This window comes from Lactuca sativa, chromosome 7, assembly GCF_002870075.4.
Source record: "Lactuca sativa cultivar Salinas chromosome 7, Lsat_Salinas_v11, whole genome shotgun sequence".
Classification (NCBI taxonomy): domain Eukaryota; kingdom Viridiplantae; phylum Streptophyta; class Magnoliopsida; order Asterales; family Asteraceae; genus Lactuca; species Lactuca sativa.
Genome location: NC_056629.2, coordinates 6,986,448 through 7,008,679, shown reverse-complemented (window position 1 = coordinate 7,008,679; position 22,232 = coordinate 6,986,448). Strand labels below are relative to the sequence as shown.

The following is a 22,232-nucleotide window of genomic DNA, read 5'->3' as shown; positions in this document are numbered from 1 at the left end:
TTCAAGAAGATGGTTAAAAAATTTCAAATCGATAACAATAAGAGGTCATTGAAATTTATCGATGTTTGAAAACTTTAGCCGCATCCCCGAAATGGGTAAAAGAGTATGGTAGTGATAAAGTTGGTTCAAAAAGTACCAAAGTTTCCAAGATGAGTTACATACACTACATCAAATGCGCATTTTGGGCTTGATTTCAATGAAGAGGATAAGCTCGAACTTTAAGAGGTAGTTCGTTCGATAGGTCGAGATAAGGCGAAAAAGAGAGGGTCTTCGTCGAATACATCGAGAATTGAAAGAGGAAATGTCATTCAAAAGGTCGTTAGTAATTTCGAAATGAAAATTTTGAATTCAAAAATCGTTTGAATTTTGAAAATGGAAAATTAGGGGAGAAAATTAAACTCGAGAGGAGAAGCAAGAAGGCGAAAAGAAAAAACAGTCGCTATATGAAATTTTCAACAAAAAACACCGCTCATATCATCGGAAACGAGTTCGATATGGTTTTGAGAGTTAGAGCGAAAACCATGAAAAATATGACAATTAGTCTTTTTTGTAGTGTTTTAATTTAATTAGCGTTTTAACTATGTAATCGTTTTTAATTAAATTAATAGAATTTTTTTATATTATAAATATGTATTTTAAATATTTATATAATTAATAAGGTACATTAAAAAAATTTGTAAAGTATGTTACCATTCCAATCAATTTTGTGAGATGAAGGAGCATGGGATTAAATAATCTGTAACTAAATATTATAAAACTAGTTTATAACCTGTGAAAACCACGGTTATAAAATTAATTAAATTTTAATAGTAAAAACTCAAAGTTATTAATCAATTATTTTAAATAAATTAATAGTTAAAAGATATTTTTTTAGTTATATAAAATTATAATCGTTAATTTAAATAAATATGTGAAATTATATCACCTTATAATTTGCATTAATTTTATTTTAGTTTTTATTTTAATGCTATTAATTTAATGTAATTAGAGTGAGAAATTTAAAATTTGAAATTGAGAATTAATAGGTTGACAAATGACATGCATTAATTAGGAGACATAATAGGTGATACATGACAAAAGAAGAATAAAATATGTATTAATTAGGAAGCATAATAAAATGACACATGTCAAAAAGAGATTAAAACTATTCTTTTATTAAAACTAGTTTATAACCCGTGAGAACCACGGTTACAAAATTAATTAAACTTTCATAGTAAAAAATTCAAAATTTTACTTTATATAAAATTTTAAATAAATTATTAATTAAAAGATATTTTTTAGTTATGTAAAATTATAATCATTGATTCAAATAAATATGTGGAGTTAATTTTCCATATACATTACACAAATAGAATCACATTAATTAGGAGGTTTAATGAATTTAAAATAGAAAATTAATACGATGACAAGTGGCATCATATTAATTAGGATTGTGACACTTGGCAAAAGAACTACTCTTTTATTAGAATATGATAGGGAGATTTTTTTTTAGAAACGTGCAATATTATAAAAACGCACCCAAATAGTAATAAACTATATGGGAAAATTTAGCGGTTACATATTACATATACAAAGAAAATAAAATCTAAGACGAAAAAGGACAAGAGAGCCACTCTTCCCAGTTACAAAAACCACATTCACCTCTACATTTTACCCAAAAATAAACTAAAGCTTTGATATTGTCCACCACACCATTTGGAGTGATGAATTTTGCTTGGAATATCCGATCATTTCTAGCTCTCCATATACTCCACAGCATCCCATAGCAAATGGCTGTTAACCGTTCCCTTTTCTTAGGGCATCTCCCCCAGTTGGCTGCAAAACAAGTAATCTCTTCTACATTATGGAAATCAATCTGATCTATTCCGCACCAGTTAAGTATGGACTTCGTGACTGACTTCGCATAAGGACATTCCACCAAAATATGATTTACATATTCAATTCCACCAATACATGAGCTACAATTACAAGTGTCGAGAGTAACCCCACGATAGGAGAGGGCTACAGCTGACGGTATTTTCCCCATCACAGCACGCCATATGAATGTAGTTATTTTAATTGGAATGAGTTTACACCAACTTATTTGAAAATGGTGTACATTTGCGGTGAAGCACTGATCAATCTTTTTCCTGAGGAGGTCCACCCTATATTTTCCATCCGCCGATAGTAAACATGACAGCCGATCGACCCCATGTTGTAATCGTATCGAATCCATGTCGTTGACTAGACGTTCTAGTTCAGAGGAACAACTAGCAACAATAGGACATGATCTCCAATTCCACATGTTCCCGCCTTCGTTTTTTCTCTCTGAAACCTTACATGACTTTTTTTTTCAAGTTCATATAATCTGGGGTATTTTGTTTTCATGTTTACACCACCAGCAGCCCACGAGTCATGCCAAAACAGAGTATTTTCCCCATATTTGACAATTTACACAAAGATATCATTATAACTAAGTCCCAATGCATCAATATCCTTTTTAACTCCAAAAATATTCTTCCAAACTCCAGTTATTCTTTTTTTTTTTGCTAAGTACTCAACAGGTTTATTTCCCAGATTATGAAGTCCTACAATGACTCTGGCCCATAGTGAGGAGGGTTCAGATTTAAGTCTCCATCACCATTTAACAATGAGAGCAACATTCAGTGTACGAATTGCTCCGACTCCCAAGCCACCAAGTTCCTTAGGAGCGATAACATTCTCCCATGAAACCCAATTAATTTTATTTTTTTCTTCATGACCCCTCCATAAAAATTTCCTTCTTATCTTCTCCAGTTTTTCAATGACTCCGATGGGAGCTCTAAATAATGACATGTAATAGGTAGGAAGATTTCCTAGTACAGCTTTGATTAAGGTAAGCCTTCCACCAAATGAAAGGGTTTTAGCTTTCCAACGAGAGAGCTTGTTTCGAAACTTTTCAATGATTGGGTTCCAGTTTTTTATCAGGTTCATGTTGGCTCCAACCGGAACCCCGAGATAGGTGAATGGGAGTACACCAGCTTCGCATCCAAGAATATGTGCCCACTGTGCAGTTTCGGTGTTAGAAGCCCCAACACCAAAAACCTTGGATTTATGAAAGTTCACTCGCAAACCTGATGAAACATGAAAACATTTGAGAATGCTTGCTAGGTTTTTCAGATTTGACCTCGACCATTCACCGACGAACAACGCATCATCTGCATAGAATATATGAGATATTGCTTGTCCATCACCCGGTACTTGAATGCTATTGAAAATGCCCTTTTCAACAACATATTTCATTGCAACATTCAATCCCTCCATAGCTATTATGAACAAAAAGGTGAGAGAGGGTCTCCTTGTCTTACGCCTTTTGTGATGTTGAACTCCTTGGTAGGAGATCCGTTGACTATCACAGATGCACGAGACGAGGCCAGACACCCATGTATCCAAGATCTCCATTTCGAGCCAAAACCCATCTAAAGCAGTATCGAGTCTAAAAATTCCCAATTTATGGAGTCAAAGGCTTTGTCAAAGTCTACCTTGAATAGAAGGATCTTCAATTACACTAATCTCTAACAGTGTAGACTTTGGACCTCCCTCATTCAAATTCTATAACTCATGGTTAATGTTAGATGGTCTGGACAAAATTGTACAAGATGCTTGGGCTGGATTTTCAGGATATGGTAACGCAGATTCATATCTTGCGACTAAATTGCGCCACCTAAAGGAAGAGATAAAGAAGTGGAGAAGAGATGAACACAAAAAGGAAAAACAAGAGTTATTAGACTCTAAAGAAAAAGTTCTTAATATTGAAAAGATTGCTGAAATAAGGGCACTCACCTCAGAGGAACTATCATCTAGAAGTAATTACCTTCAGAAGATACTTGAACTTGAAAGATTGGCAGCCATGGACCAAAAACATAAGGCGCGTCTGAAATGGACTATAGATGGAGACGAAAACTCAAAACTATTCCATGGATACGTAAACAGTAATAACAGGAAAAACAGAATTCCAGGTCTAATGATAAACGAAAGATGGGCTTTAGAAGTGAAAGAAATCAAAGATGAGGCTTTTCGGTTCTTCCAAAACAAATTTAAGGAGAAATGGATTTCACGACCAAAACTTGTAAACTATCATATCCAATCTATTGGCATGATGGACGCTATTAGATTGGAGGCTCCATTCTCTATTGATGAGGTGAAGAAAGCAGTATGGGCATGCGGAGGAGATAAGGCCCCAGGCACTGACGGGTTAACTTTTAAGTTCTTAAAAAAGTACTGGAGTTGTGTCGCTGCAGATATCATGAGATTCGTACAATATTTCGATGAAACTGGTTCTATAGGTCGGGGTTGCAATTCCTCATTTATCACTCTTGCACCCAAGGTTACTTGACCTCTCTTTGCGACTACAGGCCAATCAGTCTGATTGGCTGTATGTATAAAATTATCTCAAAGATGCTTGCTACCAAGATTAAAACAGTTGTGAGCAAGGTGGTTGGTGAGAAACAATCTGCTTACGTGGAGGGGCGAAGCATTCTTGACGGCCTATTAATTGTTAATGACTTATGTGGGTGGGCAAAAAGAATAGGATAGGGAGATATAATACCATATCCAGAGGTCTTAAATATGTTTTTTTTTTCTTTTTATCAAATTCAAATATATACTTAGAAGAATTTTAACTTTTAGCGATTTAATTAAAAATTGGAAACAGTTACTTGTGCGTAGAAGAAAAGTCACCATAACTTCATAAAAGTCTAAACTCTTAACTCTTAAGTGGTCCCACATCTACCATGTCATCATCCCGTAATATTTGAAAACTGAAAAGTATCACTTTTGAACTTTCAACGAATTCCAACGGTCTACTCTCCTGTTTCATCATAATTACACACCGTACGATCATCTGGAAACAGCCCCTTATTCAATTTTACCCCCTCAACTTTTTAAAAACTGTACAAAGAAACTTAGAAACCCTTTTTTCTTAGATAAATCACCTAACAAATATGTGAAGTTTATCCTGAATCCTCAAAAGAGTTGTATCTCAAACAACCGCCAAATACCCGTATTAAAGAGTCTCAACTCTCACATCTTTTAATTGGATAACCGACTTATTAGTAAAGAACTATTCTAAAGAAGGAACATCACCATGGAGAAAACCTTTATAATGCTCTTGACGTTATATGTAAAGCTGGCAAAAATCAATATAATTTATTAATCTAATTTGAAGTAAACCTAAATTTAATAGATCGATTGAGATTTTATGTGGTGTCGAGATGATATTTACGTTAACACTTTATTTAACTTAAATTTACTAAAATTTAAAAGTAATACAATATACAAATAATTAATATTTATATTTTTACTATAAAGTTTTATTCATATTATTATTATATTTTTATCCATTTGAAAAAATTTTATATTGTCTGTGAATGTAATCCATGTTATAACTCAAAGCACGTAAAGCTAGTTGCGGATGTAGAAAAAAAAAGTTAGGATATGCATTTGATTGATCTAGAAAATAATTTTATATGTCAAAACATAATGAAAAATGTTAAATAAAAATATCATGATTAATTACATTTTCACTCAATAAATGGACAGGTCAATCATTCTTTATTTCACAAATTACATGAATGTTTATATAATTCAAAGAATTCGACTGCAAAAACCACATTCATAAATATACAATGATAATACTTTGTTAATGATCTTAGTTAACATTATTTTATCAAATATTGTATTTTTTTTAAACATCAAATATGTCAAAACCCTTAACTTACGTTACAATGGGTTTTCTCGTCATGTTTTTCCCACGTTTTATTAAGGATTTTGAACTTTTAAGGATAAGTTTTTTTTTTTTTTTTTTTTTTTTAATTTTTTTTTGAGAATAGGTGAGATGGTGTTAGAGATGTGATTTTCTTAAATAAAAATGATATTTTTTAAAGATAAATAAGTTAGGGAACATCTATGTTATCCTCATTACTGTTTTCTTGCTTTCTATGCAAATATTTTAAAGAGGCTATGAATACATAATTTTTATAGAACATAGATAATCACATTCTTGTAAAAAGTCAAGCCATATTTTTATTTACAATAAAAAATAAAGATGCTAGATGATGTGATATTTGTAGCTAATAAAAAAATCATACACACAAACACTAAGGTGTTGTTTATTTTTTGTCTATAGATTTTCTTAGTTTTTTTTTTGTCTGTGCGGTGCAGACATCGGTCTTCGCAAACTGTTTGTTTTTTTTGAAGATTACAGACCTAAAAAGGTATGTGCGTCATCTTCTTGGCGCAAATGTAGACAAGAGTTTTTAGACATTTTCAGACATCTTCTAGTCTAAAATAACATATATATCTTTGTTTTTTTTTTTAACTTAGATTTATTACAACTTTATCTATTATAAACAATTTTTAATAATAAAAAAACTACAATACTAAAAGAATAAAGGTTCGGTGACATAATAACATTTATGACAAATTTATAAATAAAGATTTAATTACAATAAGGTAATTGCAACCGTTTATATAGACATGAAAAAAATCTTAATATTATCTTATATTTTTTGTGTCAAATTTTATAAACATTACTTAATACAATATCATTCATTTCTTGAAAAAAAATATTTATGCCCAACTTTTAATTGATTTAATTGAAAAAGTAAAATAAAAATTTTCAAAATTTTCATTTAAAATCATAGTTTATTTCCATCCAATTTAGGTGTTAAATATTTTGACCCTAGTTACAATGTTTAGGTATAACTTTCCGATCAAAATTTGTTATTTTTTTTATTAAATATATACGTTAATTCATACCATTTTATTTTCACTTTTATACAATAATACATAAAAGTTGATTTACATGTGTTAATTATCTATAATAAAGCCATAAAATTATTGAAAACTCTTTTAAGTTTTTTTTTTCATAAAAATAAGTTTAATTAAATTTTAATTTATTGTAACAATATACAAATGTTAAAAAACAAATAGTTTTTTTCTTTCAGATTGCAGACGTTTGGTCTACCTCTTCTACTGTAAAGGTCTGCAGATGTGGTTCACATACTACAGACATTTTACTTAGAAAAACAAACAATGCATTTTGCGTCCGTGTATATGATGATATGATTTTAATTTTTCAACGTCTTATCTATAAATACAGTCAGCTTTATAGTGACGTTCGTTAATATTTCACCAATCACCGTTTCCGTTTCTATAAATCATTTCAAATGCATAGTTATGTAATGAATGTTTGTATAAGGTAAATAATGCAAATTATAGAACAAGAAGGACTACTATTGATAATCTCAAAAACCAGAAGGATATTTGGCCTGCTACCATTAACCAAGGTATATTTAAAAGTAATTTCTCTCTCCACACCAACACCCATAGACGCCAGAGAAACGATGAAGTCATAACTTGAAATATATGCATAAAAACTTGTACAATTTCTATGGTTTTGTGTTTTTACCTCTCTTTACTCTGAACAGTTGTTTCATAAAGTGAATCTTGGAGCTTGCGTCTGACATTAGAGAGGGATTCGAAGCAGAAGGAAGAAGCGTTTTTTGATTTTTGAATGCAATTGTTCTTGTCGTCGTGCTTGCTTCACTCCATTGTCATCCATTTGCGAGCTTGATCGTCTTCATTTGCAGGTAAACTTCTAAATTTCAAATTTTAAATTCTTCCCTGATTCTTGTGCATTTCCGTTTTTGGATACTACATTTGACCGTTGGGTCTTCTATTTCTTCAGCATTTCATGGTCAAAGTTGGTGTTTTTAAGATCAAATCTTTGGTGGGTGTTCCTGAAATTTCCTTCAGATCAATCTTTACCATTTATAAGGTGTTTCAGGATCAAATTTGTTGTTTAGTCACTGTTTAGGTTCTCTAAGTTTAGGGAAATTTGTTATTTTAGATCAAATTCAATTCTTTGTTGGGTGTTTGACTGTTTGTCAAAGTCAACACTTCAGTTATGAACTTATGATTTAACACTTGTGATGTAATCTCGGAAAATAGGTTTTAAAGATTAAATCTTTGAGGGTATTTCTCAAAAGCCAAATTCTTTGAGATTACTGCATCTATTCTTGTCGTTGTTTTGGAAAATAATTTTTGAAACATCAAACCCATCATACCCTTTTTTTGGGATTGTTCTAATCTATGGTGGGTATATGTCAAATTTCCAAGAAATTTATGATTAATTCCTTGGTTGTGCATTCTAATTTTAGATAATAGTGTTCATAAAGATCAAATCGTTGGTGGGTATGTCTAAAATCTTTTAAAAACTTATTGTTTAATCATTGAATGTACTCCGTGAAATAGGAAAATAGTGTTTTCAAAGCATGATCTTTGATATTGTTTTTGTACAAAGCAACAATTTTCAATTCCAAAAGCAATACCGATTCATATTGTGCATTAAAACTTATACATTACCCGCAATTGGTCTAAAAAAGGGTAACCTTAATCTTTAGGAGGGTATTTCACACATTTCTTAGAAACTACTTTCCGAATCCTAGATTGTGCTTTTAACTAATTAAGGAAAGTTTTTTTTTTTTTTTTACGTAAAGTTCAAAATTGTTTAAAAGGTTTTTGCTTGAAGTTCTTCTAAAAGAACACAGCCAACAATACCCCACCAAAGCCCCTTCCTTTTTTCCAAATTCTCTGATTTTAGTTTTTGATAATTGTTCATTTTGTATTTGTTCTTCACAGGAGCATTAGTCTTGGATTTTGAGTAATTCAAATGATGGCAAGGAACCAATCACATTGAGGTATGGATTTGATCTTGTATTAATTGTCCCAAAATTTAATTTGCATTTGGTGGGACCATCATCGACATGGGTATAAATGAAATTTTGATTATGGACCCACAAAAATCAAAAATAATAGAGTAAAAAGATGAACTTTAAGTTAATTTAAGTTAACTTGTGTATCGATGGATAACCGATTGACTTATGTTTAAATTTTAATACTGTTCGGTCCTTATAGCTATATGGAGATCCATCTGTAATGACTCTAAAGCACGAGTCCACCAGAATGTTCCCTTTTCAAAAAAAAAAAAACAAAAAAAAAATTGTTATTTGAAAAATAATTTGATGGGTTGGTGCCATTTCAATTTTGTAAAATATTGTATTGTGTGGATTGTAGTGAGGGTTGATAGAGACCCTCTAAAGTCCCCACTTCAAAGCAAAGTCTCGATTCAGTTTTCTTCGTTTCTAAAGAATACTTGCTCTAAAATTTTGGAAAAATCCAAAATTTTATATTAAAAACTCAAGCATCATAAAACTATTTATAGTTTTGTAACACCAAACATGTTTTCATTCAATGTAGTAATTATCAAATCTCGAGCTTGAAACGAAGCAAAATTCGTTTGACTTTATAGCTAGAAGTTAACTCGATTGACTCTAGATTCGTTTTTCGAAAATAAGATATATAATGAGGACAAAAAAGGCCCAAATTTGAATCTTAGCATTTCGAAACATGACTTCACACATACATATATAATTTTCTGATAAATAATAGACATAATTGTCCTTTTACAGTTTATTTCACAGAGAAAAAAAACGTACATGTCATATCATTTTCATAATAAAAAATCAGAAACTTTCTTGATAATTGCCTTTAATAGGCGGCTCTTTCTTAGCCACTGAAATGTCGTCCCCTCACTTTCATCATCTTTACACTACAATCGTGTAAAGTAAATCAGAAAGAAAAATAAGCAGCAATTTTGTTCATATATATACATAGATATATCTATATATAATTTCTTTGTATTATTAGAACTTGATGGTCATTACTCATTACACACATGTGGGGTTTGCATTTCCTTGTAATTACTTTGCCTCTCTTATTTTAAGTAAACAGATTATATATGACGATGCAAGATTCTCCAATCTTCTATATATTGGTCCCTTTTTCTTTCTTTAGTCTTTATTTAATTATTTGATAATTTGAAAGTTAGGTGATGCAAACTTTTCTGTAGTTTAACGAAAAAGTTGTGATTTTTTCTGATTTTTAATCTTATTTTCGATAACTTAACTTGAGCATGTTGGTTTCTCAAAGCTTCAAGAATCAAATTTGATCTTGGTTTCCTTAAATTTCTTGATCTTGCTCCCTTTTTTCTTATTTATTTCATTAATAAAGTTTCATGTTGGGATTTTTCCACATCTTTTAAGAACGAGGTTCAATTTTTTATCTTGTTTCGGATCGCTTTACTTAAACATATCGGTTTCTTTTGAGCTTGACGATTCAAATTGACCGGAAAAAAGTCAAAATTGAGGTCTTAGATCTATAATATCCATGTAAAATCTAATAAGTACATCTTTTTAGTCTTAAAGCTTCGATTTTTTTCGATTTTCAGTTCTGTACGTCGGTTTCTTTAGGCTTACAGATTCAAATTTGACCTCAATAACTCAAATTCGAGTTTATTTTAATTTAAACCCCTGAAAATATTGCGTTTTTCTTCGTATTTTTTGCAGATTAGAGTTGGTTAAGTTTCAATGGCCGACCTCCGATTAGCCGATGAGTCGCTTTCACGTGCTAAAGATCTTGTTCCGGTGGCTTTGGAAAAGGCACGAGAAGTGAAAGAATTCCCAGGAAGATGGAAAATGATTATATCTCGATTAGAGCAAATCCCATCTCGTTTATCAGATTTATCAAGCCACCCATGTTTCTCGAAGAACACGTTATGCAACGAACAATTAGAAGCAATCTCCAAGACTTTGAATGAATCAATCGAGTTGGCAGAAACATGTTCAAAGGGAAAATACGATGGAAAGCTCCAAATGCAAAGCGACCTCGATTCATTATCAGGAAAACTCGATTTGAATCTTCGAGATTGCGGGCTTTTAATCAAAACCGGTGTTCTTGGTGAGGTCACCATGTCAACCGATCTTGAAGGTACAAGTCATCGAAGCACGGACAATAACATCCGGGAATTACTTGCGAGGCTGCAAATTGGTCATTTGGAAGCTAAACATAAAGCTCTCGACACCCTTGTTGATGTGATGAAAGAAGATGAAAAGACGGTTTTGTCCATTGTGGGACGTAGTAACATCGGAGCTTTGGTACAACTCCTCACCGCTACTTCACCAAGAATCCGGGAAAAAACGGTTACTTTGATCTGTTCATTGGCGGAATCCGGCGGTTGTGAAAGTTGGCTAGTTTCCGAAGGGGTTCTTCCACCTCTAATCCGGTTGTTAGAATCTGGAAGCTCAATTGGAAGGGAAAAATCCGTAATTGCCCTTCAAAGACTGTCAATGTCGGAAGAAACCGCAAGGGCGATAGCGGGACACGGCGGAGTCCCACCACTCATCGACATTTGCTCCACCGGAATCGGTGATTCCGTTTCCCAAGCTTCGGCCGCTTGTACCTTGAAAAACTTATCTGTAATCCCCGAACTGCGCCAAACCCTAGCTGAAGAAGGAATCGTGAAAATCATGATTTCGGTTCTCGATACCGGAATCTTGTTGGGATCAAAGGAATACGCGGCGGAATGTTTACGGAATTTAACCTCGAGCAACGATGATCTAAAAAGATCGGTGATTAACGAAGGTGGGGTCCGCAGTCTATTGGCTTACCTCGATGGCCCATTACCTCAAGAACCCGCGGTTGCAGCTTTACGGAATTTGGTCGGGTTAGTGTCAATGGAAACCCTAATTTCACTCGGGCTGCTTCCGAGAATCGTCCACGTGTTAAAATCGGGTTCACTCGGGGCCCAAAAGGCTGCCACGTCATCGATATGTCGTATTTGCAACACGACGGAAGTGAAAAAACTCGTGGGTGAAAGTGGGTGTGTCCCGTTGTTGATCGGTTTGCTCGAGGCTAAATCAAATGGGGTTCGGGAAGTGGCGGCTCAAGCCCTTGCGAGCCTAATGACGGTTCAATGTAATCGGAGAGAGGTTAAAAAAGATGATAAAAGTGTCCCGAGTTTGGTTCAACTGCTTGATTCTAGTCCACAAAATACGGCTAAAAAATACGCAGTTTCTTGTTTGGGTTTGCTTTCTTCGAGCAAAAGGTGTAGGAAACTAATGGTTTCCTACGGTGCAATCGGGTATCTCAAGAAACTCAATGAGTCAGAGATTCCCGGTTGTGGGAAGTTGCTTGAGAAGTTGGAAAGGGGGAGGTTGAGAAATTTGTTTGGGAAAAAGTAGATTTTGTTGTTTCATTATCTTGTATGAAACAGAAACACTAGTGAATGTATGAATTTATTAACTTTTGGGATGTTTTCATAAGTTTCTACAGAAATAAGTAATTGTTGTAAGTAAATTATTTTGTTGATTTGGGTTGTTACTTTATCTTTTGAAAGTAGACAGTTCTATGATGCTATGAGAAAAGAAAGTACATAGATTCATATGCATTGAATTATAGGTAAATTCGTCGATTTGCTAAAATTTGTTTCTAATGGATTAGATGAGTAAAGCTAAAAAGTTATGGATGAGTAGAATTGTAGAAACCAAAAGTTATTGGATAAGTAGAAAGGTCTCGACGATCACATGTTTTGTTTGATCCAACTGTGGAACACTGGAACCTGATTTCTTTCGTATAGAACTTTAAACTCAATATTTTCAGTTTAATTAAGTGGGTTCTTTTCTGTTTTTAATTATTTTTCTTAATTTAATAAATCGTGTTATGTTACTGATTTCATCACATATATTTTTCGCAGCTATTATAAGCAATTTTTGTTGCTTCTAAACCTCAAACTTGTCATACCAAATATTGAACACAATGGGGCGTTTGCGTGTAAATGTTAAGTGTATATATAGATTAAGGCTGACAAATATGTACCACGAAAAATCAACCAACATGTTACCAACCGAACCAAAAATGTAAGTAATCAATATGTTTGGTAGCCAACATATTTGGTTGGTAGTACCATACCAATTGAGGAATCATGGTACGGTAGTTGTACAAAATTTTCAATACCATGATAATACCAACCATTACCAAACTCGAATTTTGGTAGTCAACATGTTCGGTTGGATCGAGTTTTGAATCCCAATCATTACCAAACTCGAATTCACAAAACCTCATTCACATTTCAGTATTTCACAATGTTCAAGAACATGTAAATCGTTATTTACAATTTTTTCGTACATCATGGTATATACCATTACCAACTTGTATCAACCGAATTTATTAGTAGTCAAACAAGTTGGTATTAACTATAGTTGGTACGGTAGTTGTAGCAAAAAAATTATACCAACTACAGTTGGTACGGTACACGGTTTAGGCAAAAAATCACATGTGTATTAGACCATTTATCATGTTTAATAGGAAGATAAATACATCGTTTGATATGGTATCATACTGTATCCTTTAAACTAGCTAACATAAACACATCGTTTCCCAAGTGGTTGATTTTTACCAACCCTTGGTTTCAGTGATCAACCTACCCCGATCATGCTATCATCCTCAAAGGTCCTTATTGGTTTCAAGCAAGCTTCTCGCACATGATTCCATTGTTTTACCTAGTTTACTACATGTATTGGGTTCCATCACAGCCGCCCAAACTCTTTCTTATATATCACCAGATCTGTTGGTGATTTAGTGTCATCATGTCATTTTAAGTAACTGGAACTAACATGTGAGCTAAGGGGCTTCATGATTTGTACTCTAATACATGTACGGGGTTGTGTGGAGTGCACACATGTATAAGATCGAGTCAGAAGCCGGTTCGACGACTAGTCGGGAGTTCGGGGTTTCCAAAGGGGCAGTGCCCCTAGCGGTGTCCAAGGGGCAGAGCCCCTGGCTGGGGTCCCGCTGCGCCCCAAAACCTCACCGAATTTTGCATGTGGCATCATAATGGAAAACTCAATTCCTTGAGGGTGATTATGGTAAAACTAACGAAACTCCTTAGTTTTTGGTAACCCTAATCCGGATTAATATTACTTGCTTCCAAAGCAACTAATGACGGCCCAACCCTAATGAAACCCTAATCGTGTTTAGTATATAAACAACTCTTCCTTTCCATAAAGTAGACGTTCTTTAGCTCTCGTTTTTCATCACACATTCACAGAACCCTTTAGCATAATAGCTTACGTTTTCTGTGCCTAGAAACGTAGGTGTCCGCTTGGATTATCCTAGGTTGAATTTCTTGTAACCCAGACATAGGGTAGAAATATCAGTTCGGAAAATGATATCACGATCCAAGTTGGTATCCAGATCTCCACCGCAAACCCTAATATTCCAAACAAGATCCGGTCTCTTTTTATCTATATGATATCCTTTTGACAACATCCTCATCGACGCTTATGTGACACCTCATCACAACTCTAAGTCACGAGTTCTCATGTACCGACTTCAAGTAACTAAATTACTTTCTTAGGATTTTTGATACTCACACTCATCACGCTCAGTCAGCGGAATATGTCACATACATCTTTGAGCATGTGTGCATGCTTCACTACAAACCTACATCGCACTCTGGCTGACACCGAGTCCAAAACAGATTTATCTAAGCCCCTGTCGCTACCCCATTTTATATCAGAGCCAAGTCGGTACTCTATATCATCTCACATTCATCCGTCCATACTTCAAATACACTGATTGGGTGGGTGTCCTATTACTTAACATTCCACATTCCACATTTAGTTAATGTGTCTTCTTGATTGGTTCATCTTATGTATGTGGTAAAATGTTTGAAAACACTTATTTCAGTGTATGTTTGCCAAACAACGGTCTTCCTTGATAAAGTTATTGAATATACATGCATATGAAAAAAAAAAAAGTGAAAGAAATTGGTGAAAACTATACCACTAAGAAAATAGGGGCCGACGAGCATGTGGGACAAACCAAACAAAGTACTGAATAAAATATATTGTCGAGCAAAGTCCTCAATCTTTTAACCATATCTTTCACTCTAGTGCTCCAATCGATGTGATTCAAGAGTTTTCCCCAACTTTGGCGTTTGCTCGTTAAGATAATTCCGCCAGTTTCATTACCAAAACTAGCTTGGAACTCATGAGTTTTTTAGCCTTCTTACACCCCGTTCCCGAGTTCAACTTAACGAGAGAAATGAAAGGAAATAGGTGGAATTGAGAAGAAAATAAAAGAAATTGGTGTTCCCGAGTTTCATTAAAGGAGGGAAGTGGAGGGAAATGGGAGGATCGTTTCCCCCCCTAACTTTCCTTCCGATTTGGGAGGATTTGGAAAGAAAGAATAAAATGATTCATTTTCCTTCCATTTCTCTCCAACTCGGGAACACAAAGAAAAATTTTGTTTTCTTTTCCTTTCTCTTCTTTTTTCTTGTGACTTTCTTTTCTCTTCTTTTTTTTTCTTTTGCTAAACTCTGGAACTAAGGGTTAGGACGCCTAGGCATTTATGGCTTTTCAAGATGGGATGTTTTTTTTTTACAAAAATCAACATCATAATGGCATTTTTGGGGCGTCCTGGGATCTGGCTAGCATGTTTGGGAAGTATTTCAAGAATTTCTAGGATGTTAGATTAATCTGAAAAATACCAAAGACATTTTTGAGTCGCCAACGAGGTCTTTATCCCCGAAAATTAGTTTTTCACTCCCTTAAAAATATAGGTGTTCACTAATTGATGGATAACCCTTTACCTACGACTTTCTCTATTTTGGCATCCTTCAGACACTTTCAAAATGTTGAGTCGGTTTAATGAAGTACAATGCCATTTTGGGACTCCAGGAAAAAAACATGATCGTGTAAAGGGAAGCACGGTTATGTAATCATGTTGTGGATTGCTTGGGATGCTTGAAAGGTTGTATAACACTTGCGGTAGTCTTACACGATCATGTAATCTTGTGGTGGTTTTATGCATGAATAAATGGTCCACAACTTCTGTAGGATGCTTACATGTCATGTAATAGGGTCACACAACCGTGTAAAGGCATTTCCATGCATTTCATGCATAAATCTTAAGTTTTAGCTCCTTCCATCCAGTGCCCATCTTCCATTAGTAATTTTCAGCTCCGATTATGCTTCAGTGTTTCCTTACGTGCATCCTCAAATCTTCATGTTCTCGTACCAATCCAATTTACCCTGAAAATTATATTAAAAATGAATAGTAGGACATTCTGCAAAGAAAACGAGACATACACAATTTATTGAAACACAAGGGAACCCACCATTAAATGATAAGGTGGAAGTAATAAAAAAACATGTTAAAAGATGCATAACAATTGCATCTAACCCATATTTTTTACATATATTACCAAGTCAGTACCACAACTCTAATGGTTTATACTGTGATTTTTTTTCCGGATGGGTCATCATTAATGAAGTCTTTGATTTAATGATTCCCTCCAATCCGTATAATTGTCTCTTGTAAAAATATTTCACATTTACCAGACAATTAAACAAAAATATAACTTTTGTTTACAAGTAACTTATTCGAATTTTTAAAAGTACTGTTTACTCATCATGTTTAACAAAACCAACTTCAGATTTCTTTCAGAAAATAATGTTTAGATTTCTATAAGAAAATAAAGGAAAATCTTATAATACTTAAAGTTAGTGGCCCGATAATGGTTTTAGTAAGTAGCAACATCATATCACATTGTGCATTTAAGGGCCACATGTTTTTGTTTAATTTGTTTTTATCATTATCTATTAATAAATGGCCAAAACTGTCACTAAGAATGAATAAAGCAATTTCTTCTTTTATACAGATTTAACTCTAATTGAATGCAATAACATATTTAATAGTTATATGAAATAAAAAGTTGAATTGTGTGAGTATGCAACCACTCATGTCACATTGATATAAAATAGGAATTTTAATAGAAAAGTTTGTAATGATTCATCTCATATTGATTATACTCAGAAGTCATCTCACATTGATATAAAATAAGAATTTTAATAGAAAAGTTTGTAATAAATATCTCATATTGATTAATACGCAAAAGTTTAGGTGTTGGGTGTGTGCAATATGTTATTGTATGTTACCATAACCAAAAGGTGTTATATAACACTCAAGATGGAAATGGGCAACACCAAATAACATGTAATAACACCTCTTATTTTTTATTTTATTTGTTATTTTTTTATGTTTTGAATTTCTATATTTCCAATTTCTTTTTTTTTATGTCATAATATTTATAATTATCATATAAATTAAATCATAAATTAAAAATAACATTTAAAAAGTAAAAATAAAATTTTAAATCCTAAATTAAAAACAACATAAAAAAATTACAACTAAAGATAAAAACATTTAAAAACCTTTTAAAAAAAAACGAAAGAAATTACACTTTTTACATAAATTATTCATCTTCAATGTCATCGTAGATATGATCTACCAAGTCTTTTCAAAGTTGTTTGTGTTTTCATTGGTCTTGAATATCAACGACTCTATGTAAGTATTTTGCTGTCCCTGGTTGAAATTGAATGTGTTCAGGTTTTGTAGGTGTAGACTCCGTAATGTTTTGTCATTTATCTTCAATCACCATGCTATGCATTATGATACATGCATACATAATATCTCGTAGAGTGTCCAACTCATATGGACGTGTCGCATGCTCAACTAAGTGTCATTTTGCTTTCAGAACTCCGAAAGCATGTTCCACATCCTTACGTGCTCCTTCTTGTCTTCTCTTGAAATTTTTGTCTCTTGATTGTATCAGGTGTCAAAACGCCTTCACAAACGTATAATATGGTGGGTATATTCCATCTGTGATGTAATACTCGAACTTATACTCATGGTCATTTACTATGACAGGAGCATCTGTTGCGTTTCCTATCAAAAGGTCCTGAAATATTGGTGACTGATCAAGAACTTTTACGTCGTTGTTAGAACACGCAACTCCAAAAAAAGCATGCCACATCCATACGTCTTGTGACGCAATAGCCTCTAATACTAACGAAGGTGATACAAGATGACCACTTGTGTATTGACATTTCCACGCCACATGACAATTTCCCCATATCCACTTTGTGCAATCACTGCTTCCAAACATTCCAGGAAAACGATGTCGTTCTTCATGCGACGTATATAGTTGTTTCATGTCATTCAATGAAGGTGTGTGCAAGTATTTGTCACCGAAGGTTTCGATAACACCTCTCGCCAATCTATACAAACTTTCTCGTGCAGTACTGCAGTTCATTTTGATATTCTCATATAGTCATCATTAGAATCGGGTGACTCCCCCAAAGCCATAAGCTTGATTGCAGCAACACATTTTTGCAACCCTATAAAACCTCGTTTACCTCTCGCATTGAAACGACCCAAAAATACGACCCGAAAATTTCATTTTTAATATAACCAAAAATCATAAAACTGAGTATATCATAATAAGACCACGCGTTGCGTATCTCAAAACCATACTAAAAAAAACACTGTAACGAGAAAACTGTATCACATCTGTATCAAAACATATCTAAGAAAACTGAGTCAACTCCCAGGATAAATACTGAAGCTGTGGTGTGTGTGTGCGATGCCATCATCCCGAGCTCTTCCCTTTGCTTGCGGAAGTACTTGAAACCAAAACTGAAACTGTAAGCACGAAGCTTAGTGAGCTCCCCCCAAGCTACCACATACCATACAATACATATATAAAGCACATACTGGGCCTTGCCCACTGCATCAGACCGAAGTATGGAACTAGCTGCATCGGACCGAAATCCGGAACTGACTGGGACCTTGTCCCCTGCGTCGGACCAGAGTCCGGAACTAACTGCATCGGACCGAAGTCCGAAACTGACTGCATCGGACCGAAGTCCGGAACTAGCTGCATCGGACCGAAGTCCGGAACTGACTGGGACCTTGTCCCCTGCATCGGACTGAAGTCCGGAACTGGCTGATCATGGCATAGCATAACACATATCAACTATTATAATCACATATACTGCATACTGCATTGGAACAGAGTCCGGAACACATAACACAAACATGCTTGAATCACAAAGACATCAAGCATTCTAACTACTACTAATTAAACGGGCCGGCATTGTGGCCGTAGACCCGTTCCTACTGAAAGGAAACTCACCTCGTGAACTGGCTGCTGTGTGTATGGCTCTGGAAGCTATCTGCTGCTGCTCCGGTATCTCCCCGGCTACAAGTCCATAAACACACTTAATCAAATACTAAACACTGCACTGGAGTAAAATGACTCTTTTACCCTTGGTCAAAGTCAACCCTCTCGGTCAAAGTCAACTCACAGTTGACCTGACTCGCCGAGTTGGGCCGCCAACTCGCCGAGTCTCTAATCTCATTTCACAACCCCACTCGTGGCTACTCGTCGAGTATGGTGTCGACTCGACGAGTAATCTCTCGATCCAAGAACTCAGACAATCTGCATCCGACTCGCCGAGTCATATGAACAACTCGACGAGCTGTTCTTGAGCTTAAGAAGATTGCCTTGGACTCGCCGAGTTGTATGAACAACTCGCCGAGTCCCCCCATCACTGAGTCTGACCTCGAAATCGTTGAGTCCACTCTACTACTCACTGGTCCCACTCGGCATCACTCAAAAAGGAAGAAATCGGGGACTCGCGACTCGACTCGCCGAGTCGTTCTTCCGACTCGCCGAGTCACAACCATGCAACTATTTTAAACTCGATTCTGCTTGAGTTCATTACATACAAAAGATAGATCTGAGCCCAATAAGCTGATTCACCACGTAAAGTTTCCAACTTTACGTGTACAAACACATGAAAAAGGAGATAAAGGCTAAAAAGGCACTTAAAAGGGTAGATCTAGGGTTCTTATGCAAAGTAACTTCAAAAAGGCAATAGATCTGGGCTCTCCAACTCCTAGATGAACAGATCTAAAGATATCTCGACATAATAGGGTATCCATACAATCATAAGGCTTGAGAAAAGCATCAAACTAGATCTAGAAGAGTTCTAATGGAGGTTTAAAGCATAAAACAGGGGGAAATCCGAAGAATACCTCAAAGAACTCTGATTTGCCCTTGAATCTATGCTCTACAACTCTTCTCCTTGCTCCTTTCTTCTTTTCCTTCTTCAAGTCTTCAAAAAATTTAACACAAAAACACTTAGATCACTCAAGGATGGATTAGGGTTTTCTCACAGCTTTCTGAGGGTGAAGGAGGCGAGAATGGGGGCTATAAGGTGGCTTAAATAGTGAGCAACCCGGGGATTTAGGGTTTCTTCCAGGCAGGCAGACTCGCAGAGTCCCGAATATGGACTCGCCGAGTCGTCGACTAACACGTGCTCGAAATCCCGTCCCTACTTGGCGAGTCAAGCTATGAACTCGCCGAGTCCCTCTTGCAAATTTCTAAATAAATACTAAGGAATTATCATACCGGAGACGGGTCGTTACACGCATCATACCTCATTCGGAAATATTCATACCTAAACATATATTTAATTTTTAAAACAATTATTTAATAATCCAAAGAACATATATTTAATTGTTAAAACAATTATTTAATAATCTAAAGAACATATATTTAATTTTTAAAACAATTATTTAATAATCTAAAGAACATACATTTTTTAAAACAACTGTAATTACGATACTTGTTTTCCATTGTATTGGTTATCCGTTGAAACACATTTTTACAAAAAAAAAAAATACATCCTTTTAAAGTGATTTTTTTTATTCGTGATTGTTCCACAACGGTCGAAAAATAAACCGTTACATGCGTTTCGTCCCGTTACCCAAACGTCGAAAACGGAGACCGGGGTCGGTGTTCCACCCGTTATACCGGCGTTATTTGGATGCCACGTCGGAATAACGTCGCTCTTTGTTGCCCGCTCCAACCCATCTAAAGCAATCGACTAATAACCTATCGATTAAACGTGCTATTGGAAAATCGACCGGAGTCCATACTGATAGTACCTCCGTCCCAAATTGATAGTCTACTTTTGACTTTTGAAGTTTTTTTTCTTCAATTTTGACATTGAATATTTTAGTTTTTGATAGATAATACTTGATGCAAAATATATGAATGAATTGTCTTTTAAATGTTTTTTCATGGTTATAAGATTTATCAAGTAATATATAACACAAATAAAAATATTTAAGGTTAAAGTTGAAGAAAAAAAAAACTTCAAAAATCAAAAGTAAATTATTAATTTGATACGGAAGGAGTATTAATTTTCAGACTTTCATTGGTTAACGAACTATGTTGTCCCAATGTCTTTTTTGAACCTTGGTTAAAGGAAAACTATAAATCTAAATAGAAACAACTAGTGTGGTTAACCTTGATAAACTAAAAGGCTATAAATTCAAACTTTCTTCAACATTGTCCATTTTTTTTAAAGATATAACTAATTAGTAATTACCCTTATCTTTGTACAATCTTTTATAAATTCCTTTCATTTAATTTATTATTTTTTTAGGCATATATAATATTCATAAAGTTGAAAGGTAATTAAAAGCTTAAAATTAATTTATTACGATATATGAAATTAAAATAAAAACTACTAAATCTAAAGTCAACATATAATAAAAATTTTAAGGTTAAATATAGATATGGGCAAATAAAACATTTTGAATAAATATAGTTAACTATATAAAATATAAAACTCAAAGAACCTCATTTAGTGCATCTCGAAAGGAATATTTACTATTATTCACTTTTTATATACATATATGACTTATGAAAATATTTTGTTAAAGCATGACGTCAAATACAAGCTTTAGAGTCATGACGCGTTATGACAATCTTTTTAGAACCTAGGTTTTTACTATTTTAATGGGTCAATGATATCGACCACTTTTAAACTCCAAAGCTTTGTTTTTTAGCTTCAATAGTAGAAGTGCAATTATCATATGATATATTTTTTTATTAAATGATGTGTGACATGATAAAAACAAAATATAAACTCTAAATAGTATTTATTTTAATTTTATATATTATAGTAAATTAATTTTATTTAATGTTATTGTTAAGTGCTGTTTAAATTTATAAATGTTACATATGTTTAAAATAACATATAACCTTTACAAAAATTTAAAAAAGATACAAATAATTTAACTGATATTAAAAAAAAAGGTTTAAAGATACCCGATATATTAGAAAAAGGACAAAACTTCAAAAATGATCCCTGTGGTTTCCAAAAATATCAAGTTTAGTCCCTAAGTTCAAAAACCTCACAGATGGTTCCTGTGGTTTCAAAACTTTTAACAAATGGTCCTTCCGCCTAATTCCGTCAGCTTTCTACCGGTAAGTGAGGGACATTTTCGTCATTTCAATACACAAGGACCATTTGTGAGGTTTTCTCTATATAAAAAAAAGAACAAAAATATTTAATTAAAGGGTCCCACCCTCTCTCTCTCTCTCTCTCTCTCTCTCTCTCTCTCTCTCTCTCTCTCTCTCTCTCTCTCTCCTTCCTTGGCCCTCTTTCATT

At 34.1% G+C, this 22,232-nt stretch overlaps 4 protein-coding genes across 6 annotated transcripts; 1 reads left to right on the top strand and 3 right to left on the bottom strand.

The window, feature by feature from the left end:
* Positions 1 to 1,585: 1,585 nt before the first annotated feature.
* On the bottom strand, positions 1,586 to 2,284 carry LOC111912839 (uncharacterized). Its single transcript, XM_023908562.1, has one exon. The coding sequence runs from the start codon at positions 2,282 to 2,284 to the stop codon at positions 1,586 to 1,588; it is 699 nt and encodes a 232-aa protein (XP_023764330.1).
* Positions 2,285 to 2,616: 332 nt separating this feature from the next.
* On the bottom strand, positions 2,617 to 3,282 carry LOC111912840 (uncharacterized). Its single transcript, XM_023908563.1, has one exon. The coding sequence runs from the start codon at positions 3,280 to 3,282 to the stop codon at positions 2,617 to 2,619; it is 666 nt and encodes a 221-aa protein (XP_023764331.1).
* A 4,178-nt stretch (positions 3,283 to 7,460) lies between these two features.
* Positions 7,461 to 12,216, top strand: LOC111912870 (protein CELLULOSE SYNTHASE INTERACTIVE 1). 3 transcript variants are annotated; one of them, XM_023908601.2, is made up of 3 exons: positions 7,461 to 7,610; positions 8,662 to 8,720; positions 10,428 to 12,216. In XM_023908601.2, the coding sequence occupies exon 3, from the start codon at positions 10,449 to 10,451 to the stop codon at positions 12,099 to 12,101; it is 1,653 nt and encodes a 550-aa protein (XP_023764369.1). In that variant the 5' UTR covers positions 7,461 to 7,610; positions 8,662 to 8,720; positions 10,428 to 10,448; the 3' UTR covers positions 12,102 to 12,216. The 3 variants fall into 3 exon arrangements, with proteins under 3 accessions (XP_023764369.1, XP_023764368.1, XP_023764370.1); XM_023908600.2 differs by lacking the exons at positions 7,461 to 7,610; positions 8,662 to 8,720 and adding an exon at positions 9,615 to 9,778; XM_023908602.3 differs by lacking the exons at positions 7,461 to 7,610; positions 8,662 to 8,720 and adding an exon at positions 9,736 to 9,856.
* Positions 12,217 to 17,539: 5,323 nt separating this feature from the next.
* LOC111912841 (uncharacterized) lies at positions 17,540 to 18,016 on the bottom strand. Its single transcript, XM_023908564.1, has one exon. It carries the CDS (start codon positions 18,014 to 18,016, stop codon positions 17,540 to 17,542), a length of 477 nt encoding a protein of 158 aa, XP_023764332.1.
* Positions 18,017 to 22,232: the final 4,216 nt, after the last annotated feature.

What these genes read in the sequence shown, in the direction of transcription:
- LOC111912841 (XM_023908564.1), bottom strand. Translation starts at nt 18,016, where the DNA reads ATGAACTGCAGTACTGCACGAGAAAGTTTGTATAGATTGGCGAGAGGT.
- LOC111912839 (XM_023908562.1), bottom strand. Translation starts at nt 2,284, where the DNA reads ATGTGGAATTGGAGATCATGTCCTATTGTTGCTAGTTGTTCCTCTGAA.
- LOC111912870 (XM_023908601.2), top strand. Translation starts at nt 10,449, where the DNA reads ATGGCCGACCTCCGATTAGCCGATGAGTCGCTTTCACGTGCTAAAGAT.
- LOC111912840 (XM_023908563.1), bottom strand. Translation starts at nt 3,282, where the DNA reads ATGGAGGGATTGAATGTTGCAATGAAATATGTTGTTGAAAAGGGCATT.